The 27,278-nt window shown below is 33.9% G+C and overlaps 1 protein-coding gene across 8 annotated transcripts in view; it reads left to right on the top strand.

The window, feature by feature from the left end:
• Positions 1-26,634, top strand: part of cep43 (centrosomal protein 43) — a 34,488-nt gene extending 7,854 nt beyond the window's left edge. For 2 of the 8 annotated variants that reach the window (XM_088626503.1, XM_088626500.1), the window contains 15 exons: positions 27-83; positions 655-725; positions 1,881-1,942; positions 2,582-2,643; positions 4,268-4,354; positions 8,231-8,284; positions 10,732-10,940; positions 13,483-13,554; positions 15,472-15,540; positions 16,136-16,219; positions 19,078-19,202; positions 19,710-19,778; positions 21,852-21,888; positions 22,092-22,194; positions 23,162-26,634. In XM_088626503.1, coding sequence (XP_088482629.1) covers positions 27-83; positions 655-725; positions 1,881-1,942; positions 2,582-2,643; positions 4,268-4,354; positions 8,231-8,284; positions 10,732-10,940; positions 13,483-13,554; positions 15,472-15,540; positions 16,136-16,219; positions 19,078-19,202; positions 19,710-19,778; positions 21,852-21,888; positions 22,092-22,194; positions 23,162-23,236 — 1,236 coding nt within the window. In that variant the 3' untranslated portion in view covers positions 23,237-26,634. The remainder of the gene's footprint in view (positions 1-26; positions 84-654; positions 726-1,880; positions 1,943-2,581; positions 2,644-4,267; positions 4,355-8,230; positions 8,285-10,731; positions 10,941-13,482; positions 13,555-15,471; positions 15,541-16,135; positions 16,220-19,077; positions 19,203-19,709; positions 19,779-21,851; positions 21,889-22,091; positions 22,195-23,161) is intronic. The other 6 variants (XM_088626502.1, XM_088626504.1, XM_088626506.1 and 3 more) reach the window with 6 other exon arrangements.
• The last annotated feature ends 644 nt before the right edge of the window (positions 26,635-27,278 follow it).

Below are 27,278 nucleotides of genomic sequence, written 5' to 3'. Positions count from 1 at the left end.
AAATGAACCTATATTTTGTACCCCAGGAACTATCACCTAAACAGATTGCTGACGCTAGGAAAAACTTTGACCATTATGACAAGGTAATATATTGTTATAGTTTTATAAACAAGTTTATGTAAATGTTTTCACTACTTTTCTATTTCTAATTTAAATTAACATTTGCATTACAGGGTTGGCACATTTTTTAAATCTTCAAATTTTGAAGTTTAAACATTCATAATTTAACTTACAGGTATTGAAACTGCTGTATTTGTGTAGAGTATTTGATGTTCTTTCTTTTTATCTTTTCTGCTTTGAAAGTTTCACATTTAATCATTCAAGTTTAGTTTAGTTATGATCCTGCTAGGCTCTTGAAGTATTAATTGAATAACTTTTTTTGTACAGATATTATTATTATTATTATTATTATTATTATTATTATTATTATTATTATTATTATTAAATAATTCATATTACAAATTGCTATACCTTTCTTTTCTGCTTTGATGTTATCACAGAAACTACAGTTGTTTTTGAAAGCACGCAAACAGTACAGTGTCCATTTAGCAATTATTTTTCTTATTCTTAGCTGTATTAGCATGGACTTCGAATAAGTTTATTTTGGCTGCAAACATATTAGCCTTTTACAATGCATATATATGCTTTTTTTAGGACAAAAATGGTGAGATAAGCAAAGATGAATTGAGAACTGTCTTCACTGATCTTTTTCCTAACTTTCACAAGTAAGTTTAACTTTTTTTAAAACAGAATTTAGAATTATAGTCATAATTTTATTTCTTGTGTTGAAATAGTTAACAACATTAGCTGTTGAACAATACAAAATTAATTACTGTATGCAAAACACAATCACCTTTTTCTTAGCTTATTTTATTTTGAATCTTACATTAAACTTTCTAGAATTTTAAGTAAATGTGAAAAACTAAAAGTTACAATAAAAAAGAATTGTCTGAGGTAAAAAGACATGCTGCAGTGTTATGTAAACTTATAAACCTATTTATTAACAGCTGCTTGCAGAAATGTTCAGATGAGATTTGTATATGGACATGCTGCTTCTTTATGAATCTTCCCACATTCTTAAATATTGCAGATTCTGAAGATGCAATTGTCCTTTTATATTACAATGCTTTCCTGTATCTTTTTTAGTTTCGATTTTTAGTTTAGACATAGAATAATGACTGGCTGTAAAGTCTAATTCTTTCCCTTCTTTCGGTGTTTATTCAAATGCTTTAATAGTACAAATTGAAAACTTAGGTATTCGAATGTAAAATGAAGTATTATAGCTGTCATTTATTTTTGTAGGTCTTTTAGTTAATGAAGATAAAGATATGTAGTGAAAATTTTCATAATTAAAATGTTGACATTTTAAGGGTAGATTTTGAAAAAATATTTAACATTACTAATTGTTTAAGATAATTTTGCACAATTTTAATGTTTAGAATCAGAAATATATTTTTCACAATTATATTCTTTTACAATCCATATTAAGATGCCAGATTTTCTCAAACTGTTGCTGTTGCACTTTTTCTTAGCTTATTACTTTAGTCTGAACTCCATAAAACAGATTAAGAAGAAAACCCTTAATGTTTCAGTAATGTCCTCATTTAAACCTTAGACATGCAAAATATTACTATCAGGACAGGCTTCTTAGACCACTTGTGTACTTGCTGTACAAGTATAGGATGGGTGACACTTGCTGTCTGTACCACAAGGCAGTGGTTGTAAATTGAAAGTAGACATTTTTTTTTTCAATTTAAAAGGCATCTGATGAGTGGTATGAAAAAAGTACTTGCAAATTATTTAGGTGTTATTTGAGCAAACTGAGAAAATTCATAATTATCTTATATGACTACAGCTTTTATCTTTTTTTTTAATTAAAGGAATATGCTGGAGAGATACCTTACAGATGAGTTCAGAGCTATGGACAAAGACTTCAGTAATTGTAAGTATAATCTGGCTAATTAGTTTTTCAGTTTTATGGATAAGGTTCATATTCACTGAATCATCATTGATAAAGATATGCTGGAAAACACTCAAGCTATAGAACTTTTAAATACCTTTTTGTTAGTTACCTGAATTAGCTGTTTGGAAAAAGAAGAGAAAATATATTAAGAAGTTTGCCTTGCATAAAGACTAATTGGGAAATTGGAAAACCTCTATAAAGAAAATGTAAAAATGTCTATGCATGTTAGTTGATTATTAACCAGTGGTATTGTAATCACTTTCATTTTCAACCTGCCAGCACAAATACTCAAGGTCCAAACCTCCGTTATCATGCTGCACGTAGTTAAAACATTAATTTCTGATATTTTAGAATGTTCAGAAAAGGGATTTTTTCCTTTTGTACTACTTGTTTAACTCGTATAAAATATTTAGTATTGCTATTGCTGCTAATACTATGCTATTATAATTTGTGAATAATAAAGTTGCTTATCTTGAGCTCTGAAGTTAAATAAACTTTTTTCTGTATCAGTCTATGGTTTAGAAAACAGAATTGGTATGTCCTTTTTCTACAGTTGAAATGTAATTATCTTAATATTTATTCTAATATTGGCTTTTCTTTATTTTGGAAATGCTGCAGCAATAGACTTCCATGAGTTTCTGGGGATGTACAAGCGTTTATTCATACAGTGTAGAAGTGTGGTAAGTGTCTCTTTGAACATTAAGATTAACATTAAGATTGGAAGGTCTTTCTGTTTGACAGAAAATTTGCACGTTTCAGTAATATAACAAAAAATGCACGTTTTAACACTTGTCCCCAAAAGCATTCTAATGGTTGCATGACATGGGTAAAAAGTGATGAGCAATGTTTGAGTCTCACTTTCAAGCAATGTATGCATTGCAAAATTATAATTCTGTTCACGTTGTGTGCCTCTTCCTCTTTATTTCCTGAATTTGTAGTTAAACCGTGAGCCATTATAGTGTCATTATAGTGTCGTACTCTTTGTTGTATATCTAAGATTTTGGGCAAACACTGTTTTATTTAAATGGTCCAAAACAAGCTTTATTGTTTTTGATGTTCTACAGTTTTCGGACAAGTCATCTTGCCAGTTTGCAAGCATATTCAGTCATATATATATATAAATTGTATTAGTGTTGTTAATGTGCAGAAGAAGAAGGCTGTGGCTCTGAAATTGCACAACTCATAAGGCGAGTGTGCATGCCGTTTTAAAGGGATTTCCAGCTATTCTCCCCTTTACACATTTTAATACGTCAGATATCAACTGAAACAAGACGCTTGCTAAAAACTTTGTAATTTTATCATTATGATTGGTAATTGGGGGACAAAAGTGTCTTTTGAATCATAAAACATGATGGCACATTTTTGTAGAATATTTCTAAAACTTATTCTAATATGGTGATTTATTTTATATGTGCTGCGTGGATGTAACGTAATAATTTAATATCCAGAGGAATTCAGTATATGCAGCAACACCATGCAAGTAAAAGTGAAAGCAATTATCAATCATATTTACTTGAAATGATCGATTTTCTAACTTTAAGTGTATGATCCAGATTAGCACAGCATGCTTTTCTTATTGCTAGTGACAGGTACTGAAATAAATGTGCATATTTATCAGGCATAAAAGACAAGGCAGTGAGTCACATCTTGTACTTAGATCATCAGGAGGCACTTCCCAGATGTGCAAGTGATGTGCAAAAAATGTAAATATGCCTAAAGGGAGAATATTCCAGATTTCCTTTAAAGCAGCTTGTACCTCACCTTAGCATCCACTGTGACCTTTGATTTGTTGAGTGATGTCAGTTGTCAGATGTGAGTGACATCTGACACATCTACATTCTAGACGTAACCATAGCGAGAGCTAACGCACGCAAAACAACTGCATATTGCAAAGTCAGTGCCTAATTGTGGCTTTTAGTTGAGTATGGAAGAATATTAATGCAAACGAAAAATCACCCAACAAGTGATGCGTTGAGAATTTCTGTTTTCCGTTGGGTTAAAGTTTCAGATTAGCCCAGGCCTTACTTAATTGCCTAATTTTCTTTAAATGATTTTAGACTCCATGAAAATGAGGCATTTTGTTTTCATTTTTCATTTTAGTTTAGAAGTTATACTGTTCAACTTACATTCACTTATTGCCTTTTTTTGAATGATTTTGCAATTCCATCATTGCCAAATGGGTTTGCCATGCATTATAAATACATGTATAAATACATATAAAGGCTTTGCTTATCTGGCCAATCATAAAACATCACTATTAAAATGTAATTGTGGAGACTGACTATTCGATCTTTTTTCAACAAGGTTGCAAATGATGTCTCTGACTTTGTTCACTTGCCTGGTAAGTCTACTGAGGAGAAAAGAAGTACTACTTCTCAGCCAGCCAGCAAGGTAGGATCTACAATTGCCTTTTAATTTTTTAATTATGAAGTGTTTAAGGACTTCTTTCTGTTCTGATAAATATTTAATTTTTTTATGTTACTTACACTTACACCATTTCAGTCTTAAATTTTAGCACTGCTTTTTTAACACGTTTATATTCAGTGAAATACACTGTTTTGTAGAGTCAGTTATATATATGCAGTCTTTATCAGAGGATGTTAGAGGCCTTCGTTTGAGACAATACTGGCCTTGATTTACAAATTGTTCTTAAAACTCTTAAGAGATGTGTGAATACCATTCTGTAAGATGCTGTTCAACTATAGATTAGTCGGTATCCACAGAGGTGATTGCTTTGATGAATGAGTACTGGAAATTAACAGCATACAGCTTGTACAGAAAAATGTGCAGCTTTTAAGATATTATCTGCAGAACTGCACTTTCAGTGCCATTAGCACAAATATTGCCTTTGCAGGAAATGGAAAGAAAAGTTTTACAGTGCTCTAAAATGTCAGAATCTGGTTAGACTTTATAGACTATGTTGTGCATGGACTAGAAGTGAATAGAGACGTCTGGAAAGGAGAAATTCATAGGATAAAGCCTGTTAAGTACCCCCCCCCCCCCTTTATTCCTCTCTTCTTTAGTAACAGCACCTTTCTCCAGCACCTTTGGCAATAAGATCAAGCTCAACTTGTAGCTTTTTTTTAAATTTGGGTCGCAGCGGTGGCTCTGTGGCTAAGAATCTGTGCCTGTGACTGGAAGGTTGCCGGTTCAAATCCCGCAGTCGGCAGAGGAATCCTACTCTGTTGGGCCCCTGAGCAAGGCCCTTAACCTCAACTGCTCCAGGGGTGCTGTACAATGGCTGACCCTGCACTCTGACCCCAAGCTTCTCTCCCTGTCTGTGTCTGATGGAGAGCAAGCTGGGGTATGCAAAAAGATGAATTCCTAATGCAAGAAATTGTATATGGCTAATAAAGCAACATAATCATTATCCTTATAACACTTCTGTGAATACCATGTGCTCTCATTCTTTACAAAGTCTCATCCGTGCTGCCTATTCATGTGTTTTGCACGTAGTGAACTCATAGGTTTAGTTTTAAGGGCTGCATTTTACATACGTCTTTTGCTTGTTTAATTGTGGTTTGTGCATGTGATATTACATGACATGCATCTAAACTTTGTCTATATGACACAGCCTTCTGTGAAAGAGACCCTGTTTGGTCTTCATTGCACTACTGATAGTGTGTTCTGTGCACTGTGATTTGAATACTTTTAGCAATAAATTGAATAATCTTGGTCATGCAATTTTCAACTGAAGAGTTTTTCAAACTATTTAGAATATATATGGAACACAAGGGTTCAATGGCTTGCCCACATTTCTAGCCTATATAAATCATTTCATTTGCTGGTATGTAACTGATTTGAGGTTTATAACCACTTGAACAATCAAAACACAATCACATTGTTAACAATTAATTGTTAAAGTTTATAGTTCTAGGATTTTATTGGACTGAAGTAATTGTAGGGTCAGAAATAAACTTCTAGAGAATGCAGATTATGTTCCATTGGTCATTGCTATATAAAAGCAGTTTGCAGAGGGTAATGGAACTGGTCCTTGGTCTGTCCCAGATATTAACTCAAGCATTTGTGTAAAACTTTGAAGAGGAAATAACCCAAAGGTTTTTGGGAAAGTCCCCTAAAGGATGTGTTTCTTTGATCTAACAATTTCTCATTATACATTGTCATTTCTGTTCTTTAATATTTGCATTCAGGCAGGAAAATATTGAACAGGTGTTTTCTTTCATAGCTGAACTCTTTCTTTGTGGCATCATATTTAAACAAGCTGTGTTCCATTTTTATTTTTCTTACCAATAGTTATAATTGACTGTAAATGACCTTTTCTATCCAAAGGTTGGAGCTACGTTGCTGCAACATTTGCTTTAATTGGTAATTTCTGGAGCCTTTGTATTATATTTATGGAAACCATTACATAGTGAAATAAGAAAAATGTACCAGCTTGTCATATAATGAATTCAAAGTCTTTCACCATGAGTAATAGAAGTTCTAACCTCTTAAGATTTTCAAAGAAAGCCCTTGGGATATAAACTTATTATATATATACTTATATCCCACCACAGTTATAAAAAAATACATAAGCAATTATAAAAATCTAAATGTATGTTTTTTCCCATTTTTATTCCTCTTCTCATCATCTCTGATTAGAATTTACTATTTGACCTCTAAACACGAGATTGTAGAAAGTGCATATATATATGTGAAAGCTTTTTCATTTATACATGCAGCATGTACAGTAGTGAAAGAACCTATGCACATCTCATAGTTTCTGATTACCCCAAAAGAGCTTTGGGAAGAATACAAGTAATCATGAACTTGACAATAGTTTGTTTGAAAAATCATAATTTCGTAATTTATGGACTGACCAATCATTATCAACAAACAGTTTTGCAGACTATCTTGAAGGTATGGTGCTTTGCATTGTTGAGACCATACCACTGTCCTCTCTCATTTGCATGATCATTATCTGCAAACCTGTGCTATACATGCAGTGACTGGACAGTTGATAGCATGCATTCAATGTGACGTGCAATGAACATCCCTCCATGTAAGCTTTTTTATACATCTCTTAATGTGTACATCACTTCCAGAAAGTTGTACAACATCATTTTTGAAAAGGAACAGGTAAAGGTTTATTCCACGCTGTAAAGAAAAGCCTGCACGTGCTGAAGCAGATATCTACTTCAACTTCTTCAATAATTTTTTTAATAAGATCCAGTATTGATATGCAAAGCTTCATGCCTTGTGGGCCAGAATGCAGCATTTTTCTGAACTTCTGTAAAAATGGGATTTGGCTGAAGACCTTTTCAACTTGTTAAACTACTGATTAGGTCCTTTAGGTTATTAAGAACACAAACCAGAAGAGACTGCAGCCCACCAGGACTTATATAATTTGTACAGCATGTGTCCTGTCAATTGCACATTTCCAAAGTGTTTTAGTTTGCTAAACAAAAATGAATCTTTGATTTTGAATCAATAAAATGCAGTGTGAGACATAGCAAAGGAAAAAAAATCGTATTGTGTATAAAATGTAAAAAAATATTAGGACATCTACAAAAAGCAATAAAACGTGTACCGGTTTGGAGTCCTCATCTTCATGATCTATATAATCAAAACCTAAAAGGAACATGTGTTCATTCCTCAAAGATGGTGACATCATCATCCAAGATAATTATAGAATTTAACTTATCTCATGGGTACCTTCACTGTGTTAAAACGTAGGCTTCATTATAGGTGCATTGCCCTGTTTTTAAACCTTTATTTTTAATTTTCATTTACTTTGTTTTCATTTTGATACATATGCAGTGCTAATTAATAATGTTATTTTTTATGCGTTCGTTGAAAGGATGAAGAGGTTAGTATTCGGTTTTATATTAGTGGCCCTAAAAGGAAAAATAACATAGTGTGTATTTGAAGCCACATTTTAATGTTAATCAGTTATACACTGTAGAGGTTGTGTCTTTAGAAGGCATGTCCATATGTCTGCAGTGATGCTGTAAGCACTCTTCATGTTCCAAATTATTTACTCTTTGAGTGTTTCTAGCCTATAATACACCTCTGAATGTTTCCTTTAAGCATCTAGATTGCTGTTGTATGTGTGGAACATCACACTTTTGGACAGGGTACTAGAGATGTAAAAACATGTCAGAAGTATGAAACAGTAATTGATATATTATATCCTGCTACTGTTTTTCTTTGATGCATTTCATATGTGAAAATGTCAGGCTTGTTTCATTTCCTGTATAGGGTCACCCAATTTATTAATTCTGTAGTAAGTTTAAAAGAGCCTTATAGTTTTATTCTCATGCTTAGATACCCAGATATAAAGGATTTGTTAAACAGAGAGAGGAGAAGGCTGGTAAGAAGGTAATTGCATGCTTGAAACAATATATAATGTTATAGTTTTGATTATTTCATTCACCTTTAGCACAAGAGACAGTGTGCAGCCAAAGCTGTGGTTCAACTCAAATTATATCTAAAAATTAGATATAATATTTTAATAAAAATGTTGTGCATTTTTAATATTTTAAAAATTATTTTTCTATGTAGAATGTCAAATGCTTTTCCTGAGAAAAAACTGAATTTAATAGAAGAAAATTAAATGTTTTGATTCTGGTGCCAGTCATACCTTTTATCTAGTTTTTAAATTCAGAATCTTTTAAAGTGACTTTGATTAACTTATTGTGTATGTTGTTTATAGGCAGCTTGTAAGAACATTCTGTTGTCTACTGTCATGGGTACAAGAAATGTCAGTCTTTCTGATGCATATCTAATAGATGTTTAAAGACCTCATTTAGGTGAGGAGAAAATGGCATACCTTCAGCACTCGGTATCTGTGGCAAGATCTGCCACAGTGGTACGATTTAAAGAAGTCTTGTGCATGAGGTGTACTTAAGACACATGTTGGTTATAGCAGTGATTTAAAATTAGAATTGTAAAAGTTATGTTGGGAAATGTGAATAAAATCTGAACATGCCAATTAAAAAAACACCTTTTCTTACAAGTACTTTATTTTCCTTTTTTCTGCTATGCCACTGCTCTGTGCTAATGGTTTATGAACGATCAATAACTAACTCTTAATGAAAACAGTGCCCTAGACTTCACCACAATTATCGCAGCAGACGTCCATGCAATGCTTTTTATTTAATAAAATGGTGGCATAAGTAATAATATGTGATGTTTAACTAGCCATGAAAAATGTACAATGAAGAATGCATTGTTGTTGTTAACCATCTGTAGTGGTTTCCCTTTGAAATTAAACTTTTAACATTGTGGATATTTATCTTGGGGTGTTATTTCAATCTAGGCTTCAAGCAATAGTCGCAAATGGCAGTTTTCTGTTTGATGTTTAAGCTTATCAGTTTGTTACTGGATAAACAAAGATGTGATTTCACTAACAAGTGAAACCAGAACACGTTTCATTTTTAAGCATAACATAAAAGAACATTTTAAGACCAAATTAAGCAAATTGGCCAAATGTGACTTTATTTCAGTAGTTTTGTCTTGCAAGAGATGAAAGGCTTTTGCTACATGACTAAGTAGCTCTCTTAATACAACTTTACATGTAAAGAAATATCTAACATTGTCGGTCATGAATATGTTTGACCTTTCTACATTTTTGTGCTATTCAATTTTTGTTATTTGGAACAAGTGATACAGATGAATTTGTATGTCCTTTTTTCTTTACAATTTTAAAATAACATTTTTTAGATATTTATGTCTACCAAATTTCACATGCTCTACAACCAGAATCTTTCATGATTTCACAAACTGCAAGCAAGTGAGTCAACACTTACTGGAGGGCAGAAATATCTGCCTTTGATGCGACTTCCAGGACCCCATCCAGTCACAACATTTCTTGCTTCCCCGAATGTTGAGAGTCCCCTGGCTGATTAACCCTTACAGCATACAGCCCCTTTGATAATCCCAGTCAGAGCTGTGTGATGACATGACCCAAATTCGAAACAGCTATTTTTGAGAGTTCTATAGTGCACTCTCACTGACAGCCTTTTCCTCATCGAGCTATTTGGTAGCCCAAACATTTTGTTCTATCCCTAAATTAAATTGTAACCAAACCAAAGTGAATGAATGGGGTATATTTAAACCTCGGAAGTCATTAAGTTACACAACTGAGTTCTTCTTTTGTAGTACATTGCTGTCTTAACAAACAAGCATCCTTTAAACCTGCTCAGTACAATCCCAGGTAGGTGGCCACCAAGAGAAAGTGCTCAATGGTCTTCCTCTAGAATTTTACAATTGCATTGGCTAAGAGATGCTGTCTTACTTGTGGATGTCTTTAATGTAAATCTGCAGTTTCATTGTACTGACAGCTTTAAGGATGTAACTTGCAAGTGAGCATTCCATATTTGCAATGGAAAACCGAGGACGTGGGCATGGGAGATGCTTGGAAAGATGTTCATGTACATGGCTGTTGCACTTAGGTCACACAATATGAGGCGTTTGTAAAGGATTTCTGTTTTTCTACACAATCGCTGTATGAACCCTTATAGCATGTACTATTTTTAAATATGTCATGTGAAAATGTGCATTTTTTATCATCTCCCGTTAAATCCAGATTTGGCTAAGTATTAATACATTACATCCGTGGCATACTGTAGCTGTTGGTACCATGAAAAAAGGGCAATAAAATGTCTCTAATCTTTGTTTTTTTTCCCCATAAAGATTTTTGGATCTTGGTTTAAGCGACTCACTAATACAAGGTGCTGGAATGGGATGGGATATCTGTCCTGATGTATGCTGTTGGGCATGTGGTTGATTGTTGAAGCCTAATCATTGTTTTAACTGTTCTTAAGATGATGGAAGCCAGCCATAGTGATACAAGCTTGCCATCTTTGAAGAGTAAAAGCAGCGTCCACACATCAGCCAGAGAATCAAAGCAAAGCGAGAACAGCAAAGGAACGTCTCTGATGAAGAAAGAACGAGATTTGGATGTAGATGAAGAGGATGAAGGTGATTCTTTCTTTGATGATCCACTTCCCAGACCTCAGAAAACATACGGCTGGTAAGAAGCTAGGTTCCTTTTCCCCTGGCTAAAAAAGAGATGTCTTTTAGAAGCACATTTCTCTGAACAGGTTGTGTGCAATGTGTTGTCAAATTAAAAAAATATTCTTGTTGAGGAACTATTGTGTTTGTTATCTGGTCTACAACATACAGTACATAACTTTAACAATGATAACTGGAAATGCTCTTTTTGTATCCATTGGCACATACCTTTCATTGTGCTTTAAATTCTCAGCATTTTTCATTATACGATGATCTTGCTCTTCTTGGAATATTGATAGCAAGCTACTGGTCCATTTCTGCAATGATGTATGAATAGTTGCTGTTGCTATTGCAGCTAATTTACTTCATTTAATTTCTTATACTGGTTTTCCATCCTGATCAAAATGTGTACATTTGCAACCCAATTCCTTCTGCTTCATTAGTACATTAAAAAAGAGCAATGCTGAAATAATGGCTGGAAACAGCGCTTTAGCTGCTGATAACCAAGATCAAAACAAGCCCATCTGTGTCTTATGATTTCCATTTTATTGCTTATGTTTCTCAGCATCATGGCATTTTGGAGCATTGTATTACATTAAGTGATTTTGTTTCCTTGAACTCTTAAAGCTTATTTAAAGATTACATTATGCTGTTTATAAATTAAGCATTTGTGTACTTTGCAAAGGAACAAGTAATAGGTTTATTCCATGCTGAAAAAAGAAGAAAGAGAACACAACGTTTCGGCCGTGGAGCCTTCTTCAGGTGTGGTTAGACCTATGTGGTTAGACCTATGCCACACCTGAAGAAGGCTCCACGGCCGAAACGTTGTGTTCTCTTTCTTCTTTTTTCAGCATGGAATAAACCTATTACTTGTTCCTTTGCAGCCTACGCATGCTGACGCAGCTACCCACCTGAACTATTTGTTTACTTTGCTGTGCATATGTTTTCAACACTTTCAGCACAAAATTTTAACTTCATATCTCTATATGTTCCAAAATCAAATTAATTTAATCTAATGATGTAAACGCATTGCAAAATGGAACACTTATACGTGAGAAATTATATGATAATTGAATTAGAACAGAAAATTGGTTTTGACTGGTTTTAATTACCCTTGGAATAGTTTTTCTTGTCTTTTTTACTAACTTTCATAGAGTCCTTTATATTTGAAGGTTTCCTTGCATATACAGTTCAATTTTAATAATGATTACTTACATTTATGTGGATATTTCCATCCACAAATATCCCAGAATATAGGAGTGGACCTGCCTTCACTGAGGTAGAGAACTCAACTGTGATATGCACACTGCACAGCAGATCAGAAGTAAAATGAAAGATCTTGCTTCACCAACTCCATTTAGGAGGAACTTCAAGTGTATCAGATTTTGCTTGTTCACAGTGAAATATCACCAGGACATTGGAGTCACATCCCTACTCATATGAACAGGGTAGTGGGATCGTTAGTGACAAAGTAGTTTGAAGCCTCCCTGGTATATTGTCTTACCCAGGGGATGGCACCAATGTTTGTTGTCACCATACTGGGGCATTGGCTTAAAAATCTCTTCTAGATGTTAGTCATAATGTTATTATCTCAGAAGACTCAATGCTGACCCAGAACAAGCTGTTGAATAGAAATGAAACCACAACAGGATATGACTGATGCTTGTCAGGATTCGTCTTTCCTTCATCTTGACTTACTGGTGCGTGCAGTAGAAAAGCAGCCCACAATCATAATCTCACCTTTATGCTTCACAGTTACAACAGTGTTATTTTTTTTTTGAGAGCTGTTCTTGTGTATTAATAAAAGTTCATGGTAGACCAAAAAAAGAACTCTGTATGATGAACGAAATGCAATTTGTGCCTCACTGATTCATAGTCCCTTGAACTGTTCTTGATGGAAATATGACAGATTTGCCACGTCAAATTCACATCTCTGTGGTTAATCTTTTTCAACTTCTCAGTGGTTCTCCCTACTGTAGAAACTGGAACACTGAACCTTTAAGATTATCTTCCTTAATCCATCACCAGCCTTTTACTGCTGGCCATCAATACCTTATCTAAATTATTTCCCTTCAACAAAGATATGTAAATGCTGCAACCATTAATTATACAATATGGGCTTCAAAGTTTGAGATTAAGTTTTTATGTTGAAAATCTATGCACAGCTTCGTGTTAGTATTTGTATATATCATTCCTACAAAAGCAAGCTGAGTTTGTGTTGTATATTGCTTGCGTTTTTATGCCAGTTATATATGCCTTAGAAAATTGCGAGCACAATGTCCTGCACATAATCTTGCTTTGCACATAGTTTTTTTATAAAGTATAATTTTGTCATAAGATAATTTGAACAATGTACTTTACTTTTAATGAAAGAGCAGAAAATCTGCAAAAAATATGGTGAAATTTAATTAAATTGTGTAAAACCTTTTTAAAAGTGTATAATTACATCAGATATAGTCCACTGTTTATATTGTTTTTCAAATATGTATGTTATGGAAAGTACAGGAAGCTTATTATTGTTTCTTTTTTCTTTCATTATCATTGCTGCATTTTGGAATTAGTCTTACCATGGCAGATAAAAGTATTTCAGGGACAAGTGTCCCTGAAAACAAGATGAGCATTAGTCCCAAAGAGTAAGTATGTTGGCCTTGTTTTGCATAATGCACAGGTAAATTTGCATGTTGCTGCTAAGCAGTTAATGTTAGATGCTTGCGAAACCTACAATTAAATGCACTGATGTTCTTACAATTAGCTCCTTGACTCAAGAAGTAGGAAGAAGGAGCCTATTTTAATAATTCTTTAATGAAGATGATCTTTTCATAGTCTATAGTGTATTGGCTTTCTACTTTAATTTCAGGTAACTCCTATAACATGAACCTAGCACAATTGCTGACACAATCATGTTAGCCAGAAAGGAACAAAACTGCAATATAAATCAGTATAGATCAGTTTATTAATATAAAATCAGTTGTAGTCTTATAAAAAAGGAAAAAGTTATAGGTTTATTCCATGCTGAAAAAAAGAAGAAAGAGAACACAACGTTTCGGCCGTGGAGCCTTCTTCAGGTGTGAGAGAGACAGGGCAGTAGGCAAAGGTAAAGTAGCGGGAGAACAAAGGTTGAGAGGGAGGAGGAGTGAGAGGCGGGAGCAGGGGACAGAAAGAGAGGCCAATCAAGAGGATCCTCCCAACCTTTGTTCTCCCGCTACTTTACCTTTGCCTACTGCCCTGTCTCTCTCACACCTGAAGAAGGCTCCACGGCCGAAACGTTGTGTTCTCTTTCTTCTTTTTTTCAGCATGGAATAAACCTATAACTTGTTCCTTTGCAGCCTACGCATGCTGACGCAGCTACCCACCTGAACTCTTATAAAAAATCATACTTTAAAAGAATTGCGCACTTCAACAAATTAAGGGAAATTATGCCTTTAGAAGTAGTTGGAGTTCAATGTTAAAATGTATGATTGAAGCCTATTTGTAGAAGAAAAATATCAGCAATTAACAGAAGATGAATTCTGATAACATTTAAGATTGAGGAAGTATTTTTCCCCATTTTAAAAATGTACCCAAGTAAAAATGACACCTACTTTCAAAATTGCCAGCTTCCTTCAATGCAGTATCAAATATAACTATGATAATAATCGGTAACAATTTCACAGAACGAAATGAGCCTCACAAATATTGGATGGGGCCAATTATATTATTTTTTATGAACAGTTATGTAATTGTGGTTTTAATTTCTCAATTTATAATAGTATATTTCGAAATAGTACACATTTCTTTGTATATCTTCATTTTTACATATGTAAAATTGAAAGTGTAGCTATTTTTTCCAAAGCTGTGCTATTGAACTTTGAACTCCGTTGATACAGAACCCCCCAAATATTTGTGTTGTTTTTGGTAATATATATTGAATACAAAAGTTGAGAACATTGATTATTCAGTTTTTGGATCAGTTAACTTAATTAGGAATAATTTTACATGTATTTGTGGAAGTCCTGATGTGTACGTCATTAGATATACATCAGTGGACTAAAGAAGCCCAGCTTGATTTTTCCTAGAAAATACTGAAAGGACTTGATTCCTATGTTTTGGTTAAGTATGGGCAAGGCAAGACTTGCTTTACATTTTTCAGTTTTATAAGGTAATAAATGGAGTGTATTGTAATTTTCACTTTAAGATGGAAATTTAAGATTAAAAGCTAAGTGTTAATCCAAACCACTTCTTTATTTGATACCTACATAGTTTTTTGATTTATGTGACATGGCTACCTTCTTAATATCAAGATTTCCAAAAAATACAAACGGTTTTATTACATAACCTGCTTGTTGATATAAACAGGATTCTAGATGCTGATAACTGACGACTGTTTTGATTATGGAGATCAAGGACAAAGGACATTGAGGTTTCTTGTGGTTTCTAGGAACGCTGCCACTATTTTCTCTTTAAACTAATATGCTTTGGTTGTCCTCTTTTAGTTTCAGTTACATTGTGGTACTTACATATGTTGTTCTTTCTGCTTCCATTCTCTTTTCTGTCTTCTTTTACCATAAAAGAATAAACTGGCCACAAAAGGACAAAAGTATTTTATTTTCGCAAATGAAGAAGAACAGTAGCCTGAATGAGTAAGTGCATGCAGTGTCTTTTTAAAACCAAACACATAGTATTTAAATTGTGTACTGTACACTTCAGAGCATAGTCATTCTTAGATCATTTCTTGAAGTCTTTTAGACGAATAATAAAAGCAGTAATATTAGTCATTCCACGTGTTCCAGTATTCTGGTGGAAGATGTAGCAACCACTTAGGAGTAAATTGAAAAAATCTAAGGAAGTTAGCAAGGCATATATAGATGGCCCTTTCATTTTCTGTGCCTTCAATGTTCTTGACATCTCTGTCCTGCAAAGTTTCCATAGGAAGTTGTGGAACATGGCTTTGATTGGTTTGACACAAATTGGCTATTATAATACAATTTGGATTATGGGGAACTGGTTTAGCCCCATAAATTAAAAAAATCGTATTTTAAAATTATTTAAAAGAAAGAATTTAGATTTAAGCAGAAATTTGAAAGAGTAAATAGTTTATTTTTAGAACTTATTTCTTGTTTAAGGCTTTTTTTCATTCTTTCTGCTTGCCTTGTGTCCTTTACCAATCTGTTGTGCTTTTTTCTCTATGCAAATTCTGTTTCTCAACTCTTAACCTCTACATGTCTTTGTGGTCAGCCTCTCTGCTATAAACAGTGACACTGATGAAGATGCAGAGGATCGTTTTGCAGAAAATGATAACAGGTACAGCCTAGATGGGAGGTGAGACATAGGGGGTCAGTTGTTTTTCTTTAACAAGCTAGAGTTTAATCACAGGTTCTAAAACTTGTGAAAAAACGGTGTAGATTGTTTTTCAACCATAAAAAAACTTGCACCCTTACTGTGAAATCAAATGTATCCATCTCGTGCTTAATGTATACTCCTTCGCAAAATATTAAATATATATCATGAAAAAAAAGCCCCCAGCTCACTATCAACCTAAGGATTGTCTAGACCCTTCTGCTAGGAAAAAATCCTTGCTGATACTACAGTCTCTGAGTCCAGGCCTTCTACAGTCTAAAGCTACTCTCGCTCATCTCCTCAAATATAGATCTACCTCATTGCAATGGACACATAGCATCTAAAGGAGGTATTACTGTTTTTTTATGTAACAAAAGGACATAGGACCCCTGGCACTTTAAAACTGTTGCCACATTGTGAGAGTGTTTTCTCTAAATTAGTGCATCCCAGAAATTGATGTTTTGCCAATCAAGCTTCCCCACCAAATTTACTGTAGCATGAAGACTGGTCTTTTGATTGCAGCCAAGTCAGTATTGCAATTATTTGGCAAAGAATCAAGTGGTAAAGGCCTTAAGCACTGAGCTTGAAGAGTTGCAAGAAGCTGCAGTGCAGCACAGTAAAGGTTTCAAAAAAGTTTTAATCTTTTTACAGAAAAGTCCTTTTCCTAAGACTAAATGGGTCTAACAAAAACACAAAACTTTGCTTCTGTTATGCTCTCAATACTGTCATTCTCCAAAGGTTTTTATAATCTTAGTACAGCCATAGTTAATCTGTTGTATCGCCATAAATGTCATGTTAGGAAAGAGAGTCTATTACATATGTTTATAGAAGCTTTTGTTCTCCTATGCTACATTACCTTTGCTTACTGACCTGTCTTTCTCACACCTGAAGAAGGCTCCACGGCCAAAATGTTGTGTTTTCTCTCTTCTCTTTTCAGCATGGAATAAACCTATTACTTATTCCTTTGCAGACTACGCATGCTGATGCAGCAACCCACCTGAACTAGTATAATATGACAATGCCTATCCCTACCTTCCAGTTGCTCTAAAATGTGATTTACTCTTTATGAAGACATTTCATACAACAGTACAGTCTGTTCTCTTCCTCGGCATGTATATAACACACAGAAGAAACCCTGCAGGCCATTTCTAGACTAGTAATGTGACTAGAAGTGCAACTTGGATCCCCCCACTGAGACAGCAGGGCCAGGCTGCCTACCTCCTTGCTAAAGGCATTGCCTTCAGTAGGAGTCTGTACTGTAAAAACCTGAAAAAAACATTATGGGCTTGTTGCTTCCTCCAGAAGAGCAAATGCATTGCTTGGGAATTCATCTGGTTCATCACATTCAGATTCCTCCAGTAACCCTACAAATCAGATAAGGAATAAGTAAAAGTTTATTCCATGCTGAAAAGAGAAGAAAAGAAACACGTTTTCTTCTCAACGTTGTGTTTCTCTTCTGACGTTTTCTGATGCAGCTACCTACTTGATGCTTTTTGTTGCAGGGGTATTCATTTCTTGTGCTCATTTTTTGTTTGTTTTACCCAAAGCAAAGCCCAATATAGAAGCCAATTGCTAAACAGTTATATGAGTGTTTAAGTACTCTCCTGTTGCAGCAGTCTAGGATGTCAACACCGCCTTCTCCTTTTCAAAAAGCTGTGGAATGGTTTGCTAGTAGGGTGATTTGCTGATCTATATAGGAGAGCAGTCATCTTGTCCAAAACAATAGATTCAAATTATTTCAATTATTATTTGCCAAAAAGGTAGGAACATGGTGGGAGATAAGGCTCCATCTCCACCATGTACAAACCAGGTTCAAAATATAATACATACAAAAATACATATAAAAAGAGACATGGTGATGTCGGTGGTTTTCTGGTTTTGTGATCCCTGGTCTTTTACTCTCTTTAGAATTAATCCAAGCTATTTTTGCTCTGACTTGCACATGCAGTGTTGACAAAAACGTTAGCCCTTGCTTTTATTGATCATACACAACATCTGCTTTCCAGCAAGAAAAAATTCTAATAGTATAGTTGTTTATATACTATACAAAACATGAACAAGACATTAACACATTTATTATCTTTGAGTCAAATGTTATAAAATATCAGGCAAGCTTAAAACCAAATGCTTTTGAATACATTATTGCAGTGTATACCAAAAAGCATATTTTTGTCTCATTAACTCAGCTTTTAGCTAGAAAATGTAGTAGGGTAACATTATAAAGAAAAATGATAATTGTGTAGTACTATATTATGTGAAGGGACAACTGCAATTTATACAAACTTCAACTACAACACTTTTAAAGATCCCCTAAAAGATTAGAATTACAGGAGATGTTGACTGAATTGAAAATTTAAAAAAAATCATACAACAGTTGCTTGTTGTGTGCATCAAACCTGTTTAAAAACAATGCTGGACATTAAAATAAAATGTGTTAAGGTGTGTGTTCACAGTTGATTAAACATCATTGTATGGGAAGGTCTAGTGGTTTCATTTTTCCCTCTTAATATGGTAAATTGCCACTCTTGATCTCTCAGTGGGCTTCCAGTTTAGAGTGTTCACATACAATGTTGTTCGTTGGACTGTTTTGTCAGTTAACTCTTTGGAAATGTCTGACATGCAAGTGTATTGTCTGATTTGTTTCTTTCCAGTCGTATTTTTGCAACTCCATCATAAGAATGCTTCATGCCTTGAAATGATTCTGCTTATTAGGTTTTCATTTTAATAAATGCAGACTTCAAGGGATTTAGGGCTGGGAAAAATGTCTACATTCGAACTATGTCAACTCTGAGTGCTTTGTGAGTTTCCACTTTATGATTTATTTGACATTTTGTTCCTAGGAGAACTGACTCTGCTAAACCACTTGGAAGCCTCACCTCTTTGTCAGATGCACCTCCTCTAAAGACAAGTTTAGGATCCACAGATGGGGAAGCACCACTGAAGCCAATTTCAGAAAACAGGAATGGTAAGTGTAGTGGTAAGAATAGAGATTAGGACTGGTACGTTAGCTAGTTGTAATGGTAAGAATAGAAAGACTGTTACTTTAGCACAGTGTAATGGTAGGAATAGGAGGACTGATACTTTACCAGGGTGACACAGGAGAACACACAAGGTAAAAAAGATAACTTCTAGTTATCTTTTAGTTCTAGACTAGTCAAGCTCCTGTTAGTGTCCCAAGAAGGCATCAGGGATCGTGAAGCAGAACTGATTTTTAAAAAAATATCCATAGTCTTGTCTTCAATATCTCAAAACGTATTTTGTTTTACTGCCTTCCCCAAAAAGTGCATGACTGGTGTTTTGCATTTTAACAGTTTATATCATTTATTTTTAGTTGTTAAGAATTTGGACTTTGGATAGACCTGTTTCACTAGTGGGATGGCATGATACCACCGTTGTGTATAAAATTTGTTGTGAAAGGAGTGAAAGGGGGTTTAAGTTATTAGAATGTGTTTCTTCTTTTTATTTTTTATAGGTAATGAAAAAGACAGAGGATTGAAAGACTTGACAAGAACAAATGACAAAATAAGTTCCCTTGGTTTAGGTAAGTTGCTTTTGATATGGCTTTTTTTACTTTTCTATAAGAAACACTACCCCTCACGTAAGATTGTCAGTCATGTTCCTTAGAATTTTTTTTTAACATTCCACAAAGAATTGGGGGTAATTAATTTCAGTGGAGTCTGCTCAGATGTGGACTTCAGAGAATGGTGCATTAGGGGTGCTCATGAGCGCCCTTGTGAAACACACATTTAGCAACGGGATGCCCTAAGCTGTTGTAGACTTGAGCGAGAATGCGCTTATGAAGGCCGCAAGACCACAAGTGTGCATAACGGGACACGGCCCAACATTTTACAGGACCACAATTTGCAAACTAGAATGCAGTAAAGCAAAGAATCGCCACGGGATATTCATTTAATAAGGGAATGGAGTATTTAGTGTTTGTTCTGTATTTCACATTTTATGATGTGGTTTTCAGTAGCAATATATTCATAGATCATATAATAACTTTTTGTGACCTCGTGATTGTAATAAATTCACTTGGCTGTAAGTTCAGGGCTGATGATTGAAGACATGAAATGTAAGCCACAAGACTCCATGACTATTTGCTCTAGTGCTCTTGTGCAAAATAAGAATATATAAAAAAGTGAAAAGACTTAACATGCAACAGAAGTAACAAACTGCATTTTTACTATAGTACAACTACATTTTTTATTTCAATGCAAACAAACAAACTCAATTGCTATACCTTGCGTGCCAGCTTAAATATCCTCAGCTCCAGTCCTGGCTCTTGAAAGACAGGCGAGTCTCTATGTAAACTGAGGTGAGTCAGGGTCTAACCTGACACATAATGGTACAACAGACAGGAGATAAGGACAACATTGTGGATCCACAATAGATAATATACAAAACACACCTAATACACAATGTGAATATTGATATTAATTATAACAGTAATGGGTGGGGATATACAAAAAAATGTTTATATCTTCTGGAATAATGAAAATGATGAAAGAAGCAAATGGAGAGATTATGAGAGACTTCATCATAGGGTGTACAACAGGCTTTTATCACAATTATCAGTTTTAACAACAGTACATCCAGTAAATCCAGTAAATAATTATTTTGTACTTTGCATATATAATATACTGATAAATATTCAAATCTGTGTATTGTCATTAGTTTGTCACAGACTTAACAGTGGATGTTAGCATATTTGCTGCCTTTCCACTTTCTATGAATACAAAGTATCTGTGTGGTTTTACAAGTGGTGTCATCGTATTCGCTGTGGTTGTATTTGATGTCTGGTTTTACAAGGCCCTGCTCATCGGTTTCATCGGCCTCACCATTAGGTACAGATTCAAGTTCCTCTCTCGTGTTATCTACTTTGGACTATTGTTATGCTACAACAGTGCATTGCCTATCTTGGGGTATTATTGTAGAAATGATTTTAAACATCAGTACCTCCTATGTCACTGTATGAAGAATGTTTCTGTACTTCCAACTATAATACAAGAATATGTAAGGCAGCTTTGCATAACTACATTCTGACAAAATAATGTTCAGATATGCTTTGTTTTAATGTATGAGATGTATTTTCTAATTATTGGAAGTGGTGTGAAGAATTTTATATTAAATTAAACTAAATTATATAAATCTTAAATTGCCCTCCTGAGATGAATAAAGTATTTTTAATTGAATTGAATATTTAAATTTTTCCCAGTTATCTTCTGTCTTAAGATTCTTAAACTTCCACATTCCAGTTTTTATGACAGTGTATTGTGCTGCCAGCCAACCACTGTCAATCGGTTCAATTCAGTTTTAGTCTTGTATAGCACCCTTCACAACAAGTTATCATAGAGCACATTTACAGTTATTTACACAGTTTATGTACAACACAATAAATCAACATGAATTTGTGTAACGGGGTGAAATGATGTAATGGGATGTTTCATAAGTGTAACAGTGTAACCATCAGGCATAGAATAGAGAAAAACATAAAAATTCCATAAGAAAATAAATCTCTGGATGTTCAAAGCTCAATATTTGCCTGTCCTCCGGGCATATATAGTGATGTTAATATCTAATGTTCTCTACTACATTATTTTTCTGTTCACAGGATATGAAGATGAAGAATATGATGATGATTTTAACAGGTATACGGTATACCTACTACAATACCTGTTTTTAAATCTTTATTTCAATTTGGAAAACATAGCAGATGATATCTTAATTATCTCTCTGTGTGGTATACTCTGCTATTTACAGTGGAATACAAATATGCTTGATCTCTAAGTACAATTATAGGATAAAAATATTATTCCTTGTAACTAGATCTATTCTTTGCATTTTCAAATAGCACCAGTCATCAGTCAGATAAAACAAAAAGTGAGGTAAGCATTGGAGAAGAGATCGAAGAGGAGGTCTCCATCGAAGGGGCAGATTTCAGTACCACTGACAAGGTATAATTGATTGTATTAAAATTCACTGCAACACATTAACATTTAACACTATTCTTCACTTGTAAAAACTATACCATTCTACCTTCACTAACAGGTGATGAATTCAGCAGTAATCTATTCATATTGCAGTTTTAATATGTAGGGTTATTTTAAATAGTCTGCATTATTCAGGCATGTTTTTAAATCATTGCAATGTTAGGAAAGTGTTGACAATTTTTAGGGAAATAAATTAAAAGGAACACACACCCCTTTACAAATACTGAATTAAGGGGAAGTTCATATAAAGTCAGCACAATTTACCACAATAGAGGTGTACTATTATTATATTAACAGAGGAACTTGGTTGCAAGTATACCGGAAGAGATTTCACACGAGAAGGATTAAAAAACAGATAAGATTCCTCTTGGGCTATGTATAATTTTAATTATTCTGCTATTTAACTTGAGTTTCTGACATCTGAGGAATTACAAATAGCTGTTCTGAAAAAGCTTTTATATCCTATATGAAAAGCACAGAATACCTATAAAATTGTGTGGTTCAGAGTTTTATTTGGACAAAGTAAAAAAAAAAACTAAAGTCATTATTCTCTGTAGAAGTTTAGATACTAATCTTTTTCATGTTGGAGAAATTCATGAGGCATTAATTTTGTTGAATAAGTTTGTGATCCAGAAAGCACTGTTTTTATTAAAGATGCACATTTAAATGAAACATTTTACATATCAAAATGCATAGTACAAAAAATTTAAGCTGGTCACAGGCATGCCATCAAGGGTGTTTATGTTCAGTGTAGATGTAACCTAACCTGTTGTTCATGCTCAGATCAGACTTTTGTAGCTATGGCTATATAGAAAGTCATATTTATACCCATACAGAATTATCTGTATTATCTCTGGACCTTCAATTGTGTCTTTCTGTCATTTAGTTTGGGATAGTATCTATCTACAATGTTGTTTCTTATCTCTTGTAGCTTGAAGACCTAACTCTGGATCACAGCATTTCACAGTTCAGTAACTCTGCAGACTACATGGAGGGAGTAGAATAAATGGAATATAAGTGACTGTGTATCTGAAGAAAGGCCTGAAACACACCTGGTTCTAGCCAGTCTTTTTTGAGTAAATTATGGAGTTCTTAAATGTTGGTGAACTAGATTTTACTACAATTTTCATTTTTATGAAATAAGATGCTTTTCAGAAAAAAAGTTATGTCTGTGTTTGGGTGCACTCCAGAAACCATGCCAAGAAAGAAAAGACTGTTGTGAACCCTTTACGAATATTGTGCATTGTCTGGAAAGTGAAACTAGATCACAGCAGAATCTACTGCTGTGTTGTTAAACGAACAGTTTTGAACTGTAGCAGCAAAGAGATTAGTCAATACAAAGCTATTGCAACTATTTAAGGTGTAGTACTGTACTGTGACTGTTGACAAACATAATACATTATCTTTCAAGCGAAAACAGATGGCTGTGACAAAGGTTTTGATAACTGCTAAGAATTTATGTATGGTACACTTCTTTAAATGGTACAAGGTTTATAGAGCTACTCAGGGGTAGAGAAATGTACCACATACCAATGCAAAAATATTAAATTTTGTGTACTGTCGTTTGAACCAAACCGCCGTGTAAATATTTTGATGCACCCATGCATAAAAATCATCTTGAGAAAGATATCCACATTTAGGAATGTCTCTTATGGCTTAAGAGATGTTTAGTACTTTAACCATTAAGATTGGGTTGAGAAAAAATAGTGTAATTATGCTATATTAAATACCTGCTACCACATACTTGCTAATGTGTTCCATAAATGTATTTATTAAACCCAAAGTGGGTTTGAAAACTGAGTTAATTCTCCTATCTTTTTTTTTAATATAGTTGTTGCCTAGATTTTGGTTTAGTAAACAGTCATGGAACTCATTGTCAAGTTTGTGAGATTTATTTTAGGTTGAACTTTAAAATGTGTACCTTCTGCACAAGACTTTAGTGATTTGATCATTTGAAACGGTATGACCTTAAGACACTAATTTGCTATACATCATAAGGAGTTTGTGAAAAGTATTTTTTAGGGGACATTTTGTGTAAATATAAAATTGAATCCCTGTCTTGTCTGGTATGGTCCTCTTGGAACAACAATCGCAAAAGCCTTTGGGAAATAATTTGTTATAAAAAAAAAGGACAGGCAGTGAAACGTGAAAATTTATGTATTGAACTCACAGGTAATCTTTAGTGCACAAGAAATCTTTTTAATTGCTGTTAAATTGATAGTCAGTGTATTAAAAAATAAATTATCACAACACCTGTCTAATTCATTAAGGACAAAACTGTGGTATGTGTACCTGAATTTAAAATATCAAAAAAGGTTCAGACTGCGCAGCATCTGAACAGAGTCTATTCACTGGACAGGGTTTCAGAGTTTGTTTACTTTTTGGTTTCATCTATCAATCATAGCAAAATAAAGTTAGTAGAATAGGGTTTTTAATGCTAGCAACATTTGTTGTCTTGTTCTTTTCAGTCTTTGTTACCATAGTAGTAGTAATAAGAAAGGTTACAAAAGATAGATCAGTTCAGACCATTTAGCTTTTTTGGTTGCCAGTAGCTAATTGATCCAAAAATCCTAAGATCTTATCAAGTAACATGTCTGAGTCGCTCATACTACACTTCCCCAAACCTTTTTGTAAACAAATGACACCTGTTCTCAGTATTCAGTGCACTTTTACATAGTTTCCAGTTCTCTTCACATTGTATTTCACAGCTGATCAGAAAAAAATCTATCAAACCAAAAGTAACAAAGGAGGATAAGTTATTTTATCACTGGCATGTTTCTGGTCTCTTTTTTAATACGGTGGTCAAAAGTGTTATACCATTTTGCCCAGTTAAATTCAAATGTGGATAGCATTTTTTTTTCTAGTGTTCACCTGACATGCTGCTGTTCACACATATATACCAATATGGCTGCACAGTTGCCGCTTTGTTCTCACATTGCAAACAGACTCTGTTGGCAAGCATTACACTGACTTCATCATCATAATATTACGCCTGGCCACAGCAGCTTCGCAACACAAGAATGTGTGCTTCTGGAACTAATCTAAATGTTTATGACTACCTATTTTCAAATGCAATATTAATTTTAAAAATTGTTCATTGTTCATTTATAGGGAAAGCATCCACTTACTCTTAAAGCTTGATTTATTTTTCCACGTTTTTTTACTTCTGTTTTTATGTGTTAAAATTGAAACTTTTTTAGCCACACAACTTCCAACTTTTAAAATGGAGTTTAAATATATCTAGTATAATAGAGCATTTCAAAAGTTTTTTCAATCCATTTTAATTTTAATCTCCCTAGTGGACCATACAATTTTCACTAGGAATTTAGAATGTCGGCATAGGTTTTCAAGTGGAACTAAATTCATTTGCTGTATCACAGCAGTGCCATAATTAGTGAAAAGGTACATGTATCACTAGACATTATCATGCTGTGTAATTCCTTTTTTTTGTGCCAACATAAAGTATTTGTAAAGATACTTTTAGTGAAACCAGAAAATAGGTTATGCCATTAAATTTAAATGATTATACCACATCAAAACAGGTAGAATCCCTAATGTAACAGGAAAGGAAAAAAGCAAAGCACATTTTTCATCTTGCATGGTGACCCTGATTTGGAAATACAGTGTGACCAAATTTACTGAACAAATGTGGCTTATGGTTTAATGATGATTAGAATAGATATATAAAACCTCAAATATAGTTTCCAATTTATCTGACGGCAGTTTTATATTGACTTTATTGCAGTCACAAAATAAACAGTTTTATTGGGTATTTATATGAATATTTCAGTTTATTTACTACAGTATAGTAGAAAGACCAGAATTATTCTTTGTGTTCTTCATTTTTTCTTTTCCAAAGAAAAAAGGTTATTTTTTTATGTTTTTAATGTCTTTGAAGTGTATATTTTTACATGGCTACAGTTACAGGTTAGCAAAATGCACAGCTGTATACAGTAAATGTGAATCGCTTTAGTTAAATGAGTTTAATTAAATTTAAGAAAAATCAGTTGTGTTCAAGCTGTGTGTGTAGAACTGTTCATAACAGGACAAAACACTGCAAGACAATTAGCATTACTGTAGGCTTTGTCATGTACAGAAAAGTTAAAATTCCCAACTCTGTTTTAATTGAAAATAGATGTTGTGACTATTCATAAAACAGACACCAGAAGTAGAGGATACAAATGGAAATGAAAGTACAGGCTTATTCAAGCAAAAAGAGAAATGGGGAAATGCAGTATAGAGTGCTTTAAAGAGAGGTTGAGTTTTTCCGCTGTACCAAGTCTCAAAGCATTGTAGGTTAAGCACCAGTATTTACAGGTTTCAGTGTGCTATAGCCATACTATTGAATACATTCACATTGTATGAGTATGGACTCAGGATATTAATAAATGTTTGCAATCGACATTTCATTTGATGAACCTTTTCATTTCTTCATTTTATTTCTTCAGCATAACATTTTTACCATATCTGTAATGGAGTCCTGTTTCTTCTTATATATATTTTTTTATTTGATCAGTTTCCTCAAAAACACTTCTCAAATTTGTCTGAGGAATGTTTCATAGAGCAGAAACGAAGGGTTGCACAATATGTTGAACTTGGTCACATCTGGAGGGCTTCCTCAATTCCTCAGATTAAGGACAAGAGGGATCTTTTTGATAGATTTTAAATAATATAGTAAAAAAATAAACAGCTGATATTATTCTAAAAAAAAGTGAGTGCACTCACAATAAAACATGAAGCAAGGCAAGAAGCTCGTATTAAGGGGTCCATTAAGAAGCATGCTGTGAAAAAGCAGCACTGAAACATATGAATGTTTAAACCCATGCTAACGTCACCAAACTAAACATCATCATCCTAATTCCTTGCGTTTATATAGAAATTTTCATCCCGAAGAATTTCAAAGCTTCTTAAATGTAGTAGGAGATCCGCTTTATCACTGAAGTACAGCATCCAGCTGGGTTGATTTTGTATTAGTATGTATTCGACGTTATGGGTTTGAAAGCAGTTTTAAAATAGGAGCTCCTTTGGTGCTGAAAACTGATTGGAGT

This window comes from Lepisosteus platostomus, chromosome 3, assembly GCF_059453375.1.
Source record: "Lepisosteus platostomus isolate fLepPlt1 chromosome 3, fLepPlt1.hap1, whole genome shotgun sequence".
NCBI classification, from domain to species: Eukaryota; Metazoa; Chordata; class Actinopteri; order Semionotiformes; family Lepisosteidae; genus Lepisosteus; species Lepisosteus platostomus.
This window is presented reverse-complemented; position numbering and strand designations above follow the sequence as displayed.